Raw genomic sequence first — 12,243 nt, 5'->3', positions numbered from 1 at the left:
TGCTGAGGAAAATCTCCATGTGCCAGTAATTGGGATGCGTGCTGGGGGTTGCCTATCCTTAGTCTGAGGCATAACTTTGTATGACATAGACTAAGTCTTCCTGAGAACACAGAGTGTCCAGGAAGTATGGCATCCCAGGAGACAGTCTGAGTGAGGCACCAGGCCCTGAGAACTTCCTAATGTAGCAGGAAGTTCCTACCGCTCACTGTCGTATCTAGACTGTCTCCTGCAATACTATACTTCCTGGACACTGTGTTCTCAGGAAGACTTGCTCTATGTCACAAATTGGCCAGAAGTCTGGAAAAATCTGAACTACCCCCCCTCCCCCCCAATATTCTGGCTTCCAAAACCCAAGATGAATGTCTTATTTGGGGGCATGTTGTATGCCAGAAAGTACAGTGCTTTTGAAGATGCTTTCAGAATCATAACTATTGCCAGTAGAGCTCTCAACAGCCATGTGAGAGAGGTTGGTATTCCATTTAGAGTTGAGAAAATTGAGAGAGAACAGAAATGGCTTGCCCAAGGTTATGCATCAAATCCAGAAGCAAAGCAGGACTGAGAATTTTGGAATCTGATCCCCATGCTTAACCAACTCTATGACACTGCCTGTAAGAAATAGGTGACGGTATAATTTAGGAGACGCTTAAAACTATTTAGAACAAAATGGAAAATTATACTGCAGTGAACAATCCTGTGGCAACAGAGAGTTATGTTGTTGGATAGCAAGGCCTGTGAGAACTGTGTTACTTACCTCTTGTATCTGAAACTGTAGTGTGGTAACTGAAAGTGATGGGAACTCATAAATGAATGGGCGCAAAGTGACAACAAAAGGGTGGCAACAGATGTGAAGACATAGTACAGGACATTTTCAGGGATGATACTAAATTTGGTATGCTGGAGTCTACGTAATAAGGATTAAAAAAAGGAAGATCCCATTTATTCACTTCTAAATACTGGAATATTCTTTCTGGATTGCTGTTTTGTGGAGCACTGCTTATTTGGGATTTTATTTTCATTGCAATATTCCTGTACAGCAGCATAAGCACATGCTATAACATCTTTCTCTGTGTTTTAACAGTGTCCTGTGAACTGATTTCATGTTTTTACTTGAATTCAGCCTAGATACTCCTGTGCAACATATTTAAGTGTAATTACATCTATTTAAGTCAGTAGTATTTACAACACTAATTTTTTTCTTTATTTAACTTTGTTGTTTAAAGGCTTTTGCAAATTAAATGTAACCCATGCCAGCATGCTAGGCTGGGTGATGTGCTGGATTTCAGATCCTCATGGTGCCAGAAGCCCTGGGAACCCCCCTCAGACAGATCTGCTGACTGAGGTGTCCTGTGGAGAGGTGTGTTCCTCACCCTCATCACCCAGGAATTTATTGCAAACCTACTGAATACATTGGTTTCTTTATTATGTGCAACTATATAAGCAAATAAATGAATAAGTAAAAGAAGAAAAATATATATAACAACAATAGTTAATAATAGAACCAACAGTCTGAATAAAATTGACAACTGTAACATTAGGTGAATAATTCTACCTTGCTGGGTGGCCACACTTGCATCAAACAACCTCAAAAATTACATTCACTTGGTTATGACCCTTTAAAACAGTTTCAGCCTCATAACTCAGGTTGATTTCCTTCTGGTCACAATCCCCTTCCCATAACAATTAATGGCAACACAGCTTTAACTGTGATCCACCACTAAATAGCAGAGGTGAGGCTTCGTCGTTTCATAGTTAGTAGGGTTGGAAGGGACCTGAGCAGATCATCAAGTCCAACCCCCTGCCATGGCAGGAAATCAAATGACCCCAGCAAGGTGATTGTCTAGCCTTGTCTTAAAGACCCCCAGGGTAGGAGCCAGCACCACTTACTTTGCTTGGAAGTTGGTTCCAGATCCTAGCCACCCTGACAGTGAAGTAGCACCTCCTGATGTCTAGTCTGAATGTACCCTCCGCCAGCTTGTGACCGTTATTTCTGGTCACTCCTGGCAGTGCTCGGGGGAACAGGGACTCCCCCAATGCCTGCTGGTCCCCCCTGACTAGTTTGTAACAGGCCACTAGATCCCTCTCAGCCTTCTCTTGTGGAGACTGAACGGTTCAGTTCCCGTAGCCTCTCTTCATAGGGTCTGCCCTGCTGCCCCCTGATCATGTGAGTGGCCCTCCTCTGGACCCTCTCCATGTTGTCCACATCCCTCTTGAAGTGCGGCACCCAGAATTGAACTCAGTACTCCAGCTGCGGCCTGACCAGTGCCGCATAGAGGGGGAGGATCACCTCCTTGGACCTGCTCGAGATGCATCTGTGGATGCATGACAAGGTGTGGTTGGCCTTCCTGACTGCATCCCCACACTGCCAGCCCATGTTCATCTTGGCATCAGTGATGACTCCAAGATCCTTTTCTGCCTCTGCACTGACGAGAAGGGAGTTCCCTAACCTGTAGGTATGCTGCTGGTTCTTCCTCCCCAGGTGCATCACTTTGCACTTGTCAGTGTTGAATCCTATCCTATTCTCAACAGAGGCATCTGCTGGACTCCTTGGCCTTTCTTGGTAATTCAGCAAACCAAGTCTCCGATCAGCCACTGAAGGTAATTGGCTTCTTTTCTCCAGTCTCCTTCTGAAAGATACACCTCCTGCAAACACTAGGGACTAAGTATAACCTCACACACCCATGCAAGTTTAGGATTTTCACAGTCTGCTCCCTCTCTGGGCTGTCTGTCTCTCCCAGCACCTCCACAGCAGACAGGGGACTCCCTCTGCAGGTCTCTGACCAAGCAGCTCCTCCCCACTATTTCCCTGGGTACCTGTGTCCCTGATTACACAGCTTCGACCCAGGTGGGGAATCAGCTTCTCCTGGGATGACTCAGGCTCTCCTTTGTCCTGATGTCTGCTCCCCAGCAAGCCTCAGCCCCGTTCCCCCTGCCTGGGGTGTGAGGAGGGGCTGAGTCTCTGCCCCTCTCTCCAGGCTGGTGTTCCTTTCCACCAGCATCTCTCCTTTTTCCTCCCTCAGCCAATCAGAGCCCTAGGTTTGCAATGGGGGCTCTGGTCACAGTTCAGATGTTCCACAAAAAAAAACATGCACTGTGCATGGCATACCCTCCTACTTGGAAAAGCTATTGCACCCTCTGCAACCTTTTTGCTGCCTGTCTTGTGAAGTTCTTAGGCACAGCTCATCTACTCACCTTGCAGCCAAGTGAACCTTTGCAGCTGTTCCAGAAGAAAAGCCACTTCTTCTACAAATAATTTCATAGTTTCATAATTGGTAGGGTCAGAAGGGACCTGAGCAGATCATCAGGTCTGACCCCCTGCCATGGCAGGAAAGAGTACTGGAGTCTAACGACCCTGGTGAGGTGTTCATCCAGCCTCCTCTTGAAGACCCCCCCAAATTTATGGGCATGGTTTTATTATTTCTCAAAAGTTTATTTTCTTTATATATAATTATGTAATTATGTAATTTCAGTTATTAAAAATGATTTAACCATTAAGAAACCAATCCCTTAGATAATGGTTATATTGCATGCATAGAGCAAGATATCAGAGCTTGTCTTCTTTGAAGTTGCAAGAGATGACTTTTCTTAACAAAATTGCACAGCAAGTAGGAAAACTTGGTTTAAAGTGTTACCTATTTTCTGTGAACAAACTTCTCATTTCAGCAATTCAGATTTGTTATTTTGGGATAATAATTATCTGCCATGAGTCTTTTGCACACTGGAAGAACAAAAAAAGGATTGCAGATGTTTAATACTTATGGAAGGTAATCATTCAGCTCAAGGGTGGCAAGCCTGCAGTATGCATGCCATGTGTAGCTTCTGTGTGTGGCACACAGCAGACTGGGAAGGGGGCAGGCAGGCAGCACAATGGCCAAAAGGGCAGAGCATCAGACAGTGCTGAGAAGACAGGGTAGGGAGCAGAAAGCAGAGCAGCAGGCTGGGTAGGGAACATAGGGCAGGGAGCAGAAAGTAAAATGGTAGATCAGGCAAAAGAAGGGGATTAGAGTGGCATTCAGGGAGGTGCAGGGCTAATGTGTGGCATGCCTGCCAAAAAGGTTGGCCCCCAATGAGTTAGCTAATCAGATGAAGTAAATGTCAAAGGACTGTATATTTAATTAGTCTGTTTTATCTCTGTGTTGAGATATTTACATTGGCATTGAATGCTTGCAAACCGAGGCCAGAACATGCGGTTTTTATGCACTAAATATAAATGCAATTAGTAAAGTGCTGGCCGGTTGGTCTAGTGCATAATAGTACTAGGCACTACCACACAGAGACTGAGGGTTTAGGAGCATGCAGTGCACTTTTCACCTCATAGCTGCAGCTCACAGCAGAATTTGAATCTTATAAAAAGCTGGCCTGTAATTCCAGACGGTGCCTCCTGTGATTACGACATATCTTAAAGTATGCAGTTTTCTCTGTTAATTAGTCCTTGAGATAAATTATCAATATGTATTCATTTAATTAGACATAGAAATTAGAGATTTGGCTTTAAAAAAACCAAACAAATCCTCATCTATTCTTTCCCTTTGGCAGCACAATAGTCTTATTAAGCTATATTTATAATGCTTTCCTCAATCTAATTGTGAATGTCTGAAGTAACACAGTTTCTATAACTTTGCTTCACTGCTTAAAAACTCTTACTATTAAACAGGTTTTTTTTCTTTTATTCAACCTAAAATTTTCTTCCTCTTCATTTGGTTCTGTCTCTGCCGGCTTTATATTCCTATACAAACCAAAACCCTTCCTCTCCCTTCTTGGTGTTTACACCCTTCAAATTTTTCTAGACGTTATATTTCTGTTAATACTTCACTTAACAAAGATGACAGTGAGATGTAGTGCTACTATATCAGAGATGGAAAAAACTTCACAACAAAGTGACATTTTTGAAAGGGTTCATTCTTTTAAAGATGATTCCTAAATGGGATCCTTGTACTTTATTGATGGTCCAAGATAAACCTAAGATTAAGACTGAGGAAGAACAGAAAAAGACTACATACGCAGCAGCCATTTTGTCCAGTTCCCTAGAGGTTATCTGGGAGTGTGAAAGGAAATAGTTTTCATTAAAACAAAAAAAGGAATACTCCTATTTATGTGAGGATCAACAATGCAGCCTCTTCTGGCAAATGAACTAGCTACTGAGGAGGAGTATGACCAATAAATGCTACTAACCTTGGTTGTGTAGCAAAATTTATTTTATGTAGTCATGATTTCTTACTGTTCTAACATATCATTAAAATAGGAAATTTACATAGAATTGAATTAGGTAATCTATGCAACACTGTTACATTTTGAGCGGGGAGTGGAATCAAATTTGGGCAACTGATTTCATCACCTACCAAGGTATTTATTTATTTAGGGAGATCATAAAAAACTATAACTCTCATTTGCATGTTTTGTAAACAGTAGTAACCTATAACTAGCTGAAGTGAATACAGAACATACTGGACACACACTGCTTTTAGAGAAGGAAAAATTGGGATGAGGAAATGGCAAAACTGAGCAGGGAATTCTGAATGTTTTCAAACAAAGAAGGTTAAAAGAACAGGTAGGGGATTGCTCAGTATCCTAGAAGTGGTGGCACTGCACTTTCAAAATGGAGATCCAAACTGGATTTGCAAGATGACTCTTTGCTCTTTTTAGGTAAAAGATGTGGGTGAGCTATGAACAGGGAATGTGATAACTCCTCACTTTGACTTGTAAATACAAAGACTGCTGGACTACCATAACATATTAACAGCAGCACTTTCAGATTCTCCTGTTTTTCAAAATCAAAGTGAGAAAGATTCTTCTTTCACAAAGTCTTTTGCTTGCCTGGAAAAGTAAAAGTTTACGTCTTCACCTTATCTACTTTGAGATGTCAATTTGGAGGTAAAATTTGGTTTCTGAAATAACTTCATTTACTGAAGTAGAATTGCATAAACAATATATTAACCTTAGCCTTTAACCTATATAAACTGTGCATGGAGATTCATGTGCCCACACAAGTGTGAATAGAAATTTAATAACACTGCTTAAATGTTGGTCCTTGGGCTTTAGATGAAAAGCAACCTATGGAACAAATTTCAGATTTATCTTTGATAGGCTTTGTTCAAGGCACTATTTTTTCAAATTTATATGTTTTTATTATATAAGAAACCGATACAAGCATAAAATATGGAAGTGTTAAGTAGTATGTGATTAGTTTGACTACGGTATTTCCTATTAAGGGTCATTTCCTCTGTTTTCTAATAGGCAGAAGAAGTCTTGAGGCGGGAGTTAGAGAAGAAGGAAACACCAGGATTATATTGCTTGCTTGGTGATATTCTTAGAGATCACCAGTACTATGACAAAGCATGGGAGTTATCCAAGCATCGCAGTGCCCGGGCCCAGCGCTCGAAGGGCCTCCTTCATCTTCACAACAAGGAGTTCAGAGAATGTGTGGAGTGTTTTGAACGTTCAGTGCAGATCAACCCCATGCAGGTTAGGAAATAAACGCAATTTTTTATACTTTGCAGGTTACTTTCTAATTGTGTTGTGCCTTTAAAATCTGTTTCTTGGAATGTTAAGCAGGTTAACTCTGTTCACAACTAAAGTAATAGCTTGTACTTTTTTTTGTTTAATGTGTTAATATGGTAAGTATTGCTGCTTTTCAAAGTGAGAGATTAAGAGTGCTGTGTAGGACAGTGAGTCACAACCAAGGTGCTATGAGATCCTTTTTAGGATGCTGAAGGGTACTGTACAATGTTAACATTGGTTGGTGTGCAGTTATGAATCGCAGGATAAACCCAGAAATTTCAAGTAAGAATTCATAGTGTGAAAACATTCTTGCCTGCTGAGGTCTTTCTGAGTTCTTTGCAACAGAATTGTTTTGTTATTTTTCTGTAGTCAAAAAAATATGTGAAAACTAGGAGCTGGCATTTTCCAAGGAGTACCTCAAGTCTAAAAAAGTTGCAAAGATCCTGTCTAGAAGAAGTAAAATAAGGGACATATGCTTTTATGTCTAGGCCTTCTGTGTGTACCTACAACTTTTCGTCCACAGTATCTACAAGAGCCTAAGACAGCTGAAAATGTATAACTACTCCCAAATGGTCATGATCATGGCATATCTAAATAACATAAATCAGCACTATGCAGGAGGACTTATATATAAGTCTATATATTTGAAAAAGGACTTTTTGTTATCTTTGATTTTGGACGCTAGTCCTAGCTCTATGTCCGCCTTAGCTTTCCTGACAGCCCCCCTACAGGCCTGAGCAGAGGAGGTATACTTCTCTTTGGAGATAGCACCCCACTTCCATTGGGTGTACGCCGCCTTTTTGGCAATCAGGCATTCCCGTACGCCCTTGGTGAGCCAGGGGGGCTTTTGGGCACTCTTGCCCCCCTTGCTTTTTGTTGGGATGGTCACCTCTTGGGCCCTGAGTATCGTCTCCTGCCACATGCTGGAGCCGACACTACTGCGTGCCCCCTGCCATGGCAGCAGCTCCAGATCTGGTTGAAGCATAGTACAGGCAGTGGCAGCCAGCAGCCAAAGAAGCAGGAGTGCAATAGTGGCGATGAAGACTTTGTTAGCCCTTGCATACCCTCCTGCCAGCGATTAGCTTTCTGCAACAATCCACTCCTCAGGGCCATGCCAGTAGTCCAGCAGGCTGGATAGAGTGGCTTCATTGGTGAGATTAGGCCCAAAGACTGTATGTTGGACACCCCGATCTAAACTTATCCCATTGTCACAGAGAGAGTTATGCTGAAGCAAGTTCTGCACTCAGCTGTAAGAACCAAAACCAGGCATTCAGCTTGTCACGTCAAATTAATTTCCTTTGTGAAACATCTGGTAATGGTAACCTTATACTTTCCAATATTTTGCAGTAATTTATTTTAATGTCTGTTTTAAGTGTGTAATCAGTTACTCCACTGGAGAGGTGATTTTAGTGAAATTGGCTTTCTACACTGTTCCTTACAAGTTCTAAGGTATATAGCTACCATTTAATTTGACTACAGGAATCTCTCCCCAGTGCCATGAAGTTGTTTGTTCTCTATCTGCCTTTGAAGAGATCTAGAACCATTATTATGCTTGTGGCTGTGGCCGTTCATTCATATTATAGTAATGTCTAAAGGCCTCAATCAAGATCAAAGTCCTGATCTGTCTAGCATGTGAACATATAGTCAAAGATATTAAACTTTCCAGCAAAAGTGCTCTCATTTAGGTGACCTGACCAGAAGGAGAACCATTTGTACCTGAATGCATATCATCTGTCCCAACCACACAGGTTGTCCAATGAGACCTTGCTTCTTACATATTTCCTGGACCATTTTGGCTACAACACTCCAAGCAGGGAGTCAAACCAGAACAAAGACCCAGTTTGAACCAGTTCTTTGACACTTGATACCTCTTCCCAGCTAGACACTGAGCCATTGAGGACTACTTGTACTTTTACAGTACTTTCATCTAGTCTGTATTTCCCTTTTGTGTTAATGAGAATGTCGTGAGAGATGGTATCAAAAGCCTTGCTATAGTCAAGGAACATAACATCCACTGCTCTCTCCCCATCCTCAGAGCCTGTCACCTTAGTCATGGTGAATCCATGCTGGCTGTTCCTGATCACCTTGTTTTTTTCTAGGTGCTTCACAGTGGAGTCCTTGAATACCTGCTCATTGATGTTTCCAGGTATCAAGGACAGGCTGACTAGTCTGTAGTTCCCTGGTTTTATAAGGGACTTGTGTTTTCTCTGTTCTTCCTTTTACTTTCAACATAGTTGTAGAATCCCTTTTAATTCCGTTTTATGTCCCTGACTAGCTGCATCTCAAATGCTAGTTGTAGCACATTTTCTCTGTATTATAAGGGAACAGAATAGGAATGAAAGGAGACCAGCCCACAAATGTAAGGGAAGGGGAAAAGAAGAGAAGGAGCTGCTTGTGCTCTGTTTTCTTCTGACAACCTACCAAATAAAAACTAATTAGTAAGTAAATAGTTGTAAAAGGTGGCATTCATGCAACTTCTCACTGATCCTCCCAGGAAGGACTGCTGTATCCCTTCCCTCCTCTTGCAAAACCAACTATTTAGCTGCTCAACAAGTGACCATTAGTGGGCATGGTTAACCTCCGTGGAGAATAGATAGACTTCCTTTTGCATCTATTGTGAGTCAAGACAACATTTCGTTTAACAAATGCATGGACAAAAATGGAAATGCTTCATTCAGAAGAAGTTGAAATCAATGGAATTATTCTAGAATCAAAGTTTGCATATGCCAGAAACTGAAAGGTCAGTTAATCAATTGGACTCTCTTCTTAAAGCTCATGACCTGTCCAGAGAGAAAAAGAGATCTGGACAAAAGAAAGCCCCTGAAAAGATAGGGCCACATCATGAGTCATTTGCAGATGAGCCGTATCTCAATAAGAAGGAAGACACATTCAAATACTGGGAACTCCAGAAAAATGCTGTGCATGAACTGTATCAACTGGCAGAAATTGTAATGGCAGTTCCAGGAACACCAAGTGAGTGTTGAAAGAACCTTTTCAGCCTCAGATTTATTCTGTATGCACAGAGGTCCAATATGACAGAGCAGATATCAGAAGGATGTTATTTTAGTTTGATCAGACAAATTGTTCATGAAAAGTAGTTGTTTTGACAACACAAACCCTGCCAAAGTTGTGTAAAGTTGAAGTCAAATGCAGTCAAGTTAAAAAAACTACTTGTGTAAACTTTAAGTATTACAAAGTAAAAAACATTTGTTTAATAGCCTATTTCATATTCTGAAATTAGTAAATTACCTCTATGCTATACATGAAAGAAATTAGAACCAGTGTGAACTAGTAGCCAACCCACAATTTTTTTTTTTGATAGCTTGAACCGGAACTGAACTTGAACCAATTTAATTCATCTGAATCAAACCCAAATAAATACTGGTTCGGTTCCCTAATGCTAGTTTTATTACTGGACGTATAGTTAAAGATAGTCCCCATTCTGAAGAGTTTACCTGGATAAGATGAGTGAAGGAAATAATATCCGCAAGAATGACTGGTGCCCCCTGAGACTAGGGGGGCATCATGATGGCAAGTGGTGGCCTGCAGATGCCACCAGCCGTGTCAGTGGCGAGGGGGGGCAGGTGGCAAGCAGTGACTGCCCACAGAAGCCGGTGGTGGCTTTGGCAGCTGCCAATCTCAGGGGTGTCACATGTCTGTCTCCCCCACGTGTCGCCTATGATTATCCCTATTGTACAGATGGCTAAGTGAGGCATAGAGATACTAAGTGACTAGCCTGTAGTCACATAAAAAGTCTGAGGTAGAGCAGGAAATGAGCCCAGATCTCCAGAGTGCCTTAACTGTAAAACCCTAATACTTGAAGAACTTTTACCCAAGCTCACCCTTTCTAAATATTAAGATAATTGGCATTTTTTTTGCATTCTTTTTTGTTTGTTAGAAATATTTTTCTCTTTCTCTGTTTTTGACACTCTCTGGAATTAGTGCAGCGTGGGACACTGCCCTTACAGTTTTAACTGGTTTTATTATATACACCTAAACCTTCCCCTCTTCATAAAGAGATACATTTTTAGTCATCTTCACTTTTTGGACTGGTCTTATGTTCAATTGCAGCTCCAACAAGACTCCTCCTACAAAGATTTCAGCAGTCTATATTTATTTCCTTCCTGCCTTTATGATCTGTTACAGTACTCTTCATAACCCCGGGCCTGTAAGAAGATGTAATATAGTTTCCCCCCCCCCCCCCAATCTCTTCTCTTTCCACAGCCAGTACTTGGAATTCCATACAAACTAATCTTCCTATCCCATGCTCCTTATTCATGTGGGCACCAGTGACACAGCTCGGAGCACTCCCAGGCGGGTCATGAGGCACTACAGGGATTTGGGAGTGGAGCTAAAGGGTCTGGGGACACAGGTGGTGTTCTCATTGATCCTCCCAGTCTTGGGGTATGGGCTGAGGAGGGAGAGGGGGATCCACATAGTTAACCAAAGACTGCGGCACTGGTGTCATAGGAAAGCCTTTGGCTTCCATGACCACAGCCCGCTCTTTGTCGAGAGAGGCAGTGAGGTGCTGGGAAGAGATGGCCTCTACCTCTCTCCGCTGGGGAGGGGGCTCTTCTCAGCCAGACTGGCTGACCTGCTCCACTGGGCTTTAAACTAAGCCCATTGGGGGACGTGGGGACTATCGCCACTGCTGGCCTGCTGAGCAACCCTTGCAAAGCCAGGAGGCCAAGGCACTTAAGGGAGCCCAGCCCTGGTACAATCTGTGGGCAAGGCAAGAGCCCCCAAGGGGACACTTGCCTGCCTACACACAAATGACAGGAGCTTGGGGAATAAGCAGGAGCAGCTCGTCCTCCTGCTTAATGGAAATAATTATGATGTCATAGGGATAACGGAGATGTGGTGGGACTCCACCCATGACTGGACCATGGGTATAGATGGCTATACCCCATACAGGAGGGATCATGTAGGTAAAAGGGGCAGGGGTGTAGCTCTCTATGTTAAGGAAAGCTACGCATCCCTGCAAGCTGATATTGGTGACCAGGGTGGACGACTGGAGACCCTCTGGGTTAAAATCCGTGGGGAATACGGCACAGGGTACACAACGGTGGGAGTCTACTACAGACTTCCCACTCAAAGTCAAGAGCTTGACCAGGAGTTTTCCCAGGAACTGGCTGAGGCCACATGCTCCAGGACTGTGGTTGTCATGGGTGACTTCAGTTACCTGGACATCTCATGGGAGGATCACTCAGCAAAATCCAAGCGGTTGCAAAGCTTCCTATTGTGTGTGGATGACCTCTACCTGACTCAAGAAGTCTGTGGGCCAACGAGAGGTAAAGCATTGCTCAACTGGGTACTGGCTACTGGGAATGACCTAATCGGCGACTTAGTGATTGATGGGAAGCTGGATGACAGCGACCATGACCTGATCACCTTCACCATCCGCCGTAAAGCTGGCAAGTCAGTCAGCAACATGGAAGTCCTTGACTTCAGGAAAGCTGACTTTGACAAGCTCAGGAGGCTTGTCAGTGAAGCCTTAAGGGATGACGACCCCAGGGAGAGGGGAGTTCAAGAAGAGTGGTTGCTCCTCAAGGGAGTGATCCTCAATGCACAAGCTAATTCGATTCCGTCTCTGAGGAAAGGCAGCAAGAGGGCACAGCAGTCCCCCTGGCTCTCCAGGGATCTAGCAGACCTGAGTCTAAAAAGAAAGGCCTACAAAGGATGGAGGATGGGATTCACCTCCAAGGAGGATTATTCTGCACTGGTCCGGTCCTGCAGGGAGCAAACCAG

The 12,243-nt window shown here is 43.1% G+C and overlaps 1 protein-coding gene across 1 annotated transcript in view; it reads left to right on the top strand.

The window, feature by feature from the left end:
• TTC27 (tetratricopeptide repeat domain 27) overlaps positions 1-12,243 on the top strand; it is a 215,503-nt gene that overhangs the window by 161,621 nt on the left and 41,639 nt on the right. Inside the window, exon 13 of the mRNA XM_019549711.1 lies at positions 6,232-6,459. Coding sequence (XP_019405256.1) covers positions 6,232-6,459 — 228 coding nt within the window. The remainder of the gene's footprint in view (positions 1-6,231; positions 6,460-12,243) is intronic.

The sequence above is a fragment of the Crocodylus porosus genome, unplaced genomic scaffold (assembly GCF_001723895.1).
Source record: "Crocodylus porosus isolate Cpor-Errol unplaced genomic scaffold, CroPor_comp1, whole genome shotgun sequence".
In the NCBI taxonomy this organism is placed as follows: domain Eukaryota; kingdom Metazoa; phylum Chordata; order Crocodylia; family Crocodylidae; genus Crocodylus; species Crocodylus porosus.
This window is presented reverse-complemented; position numbering and strand designations above follow the sequence as displayed.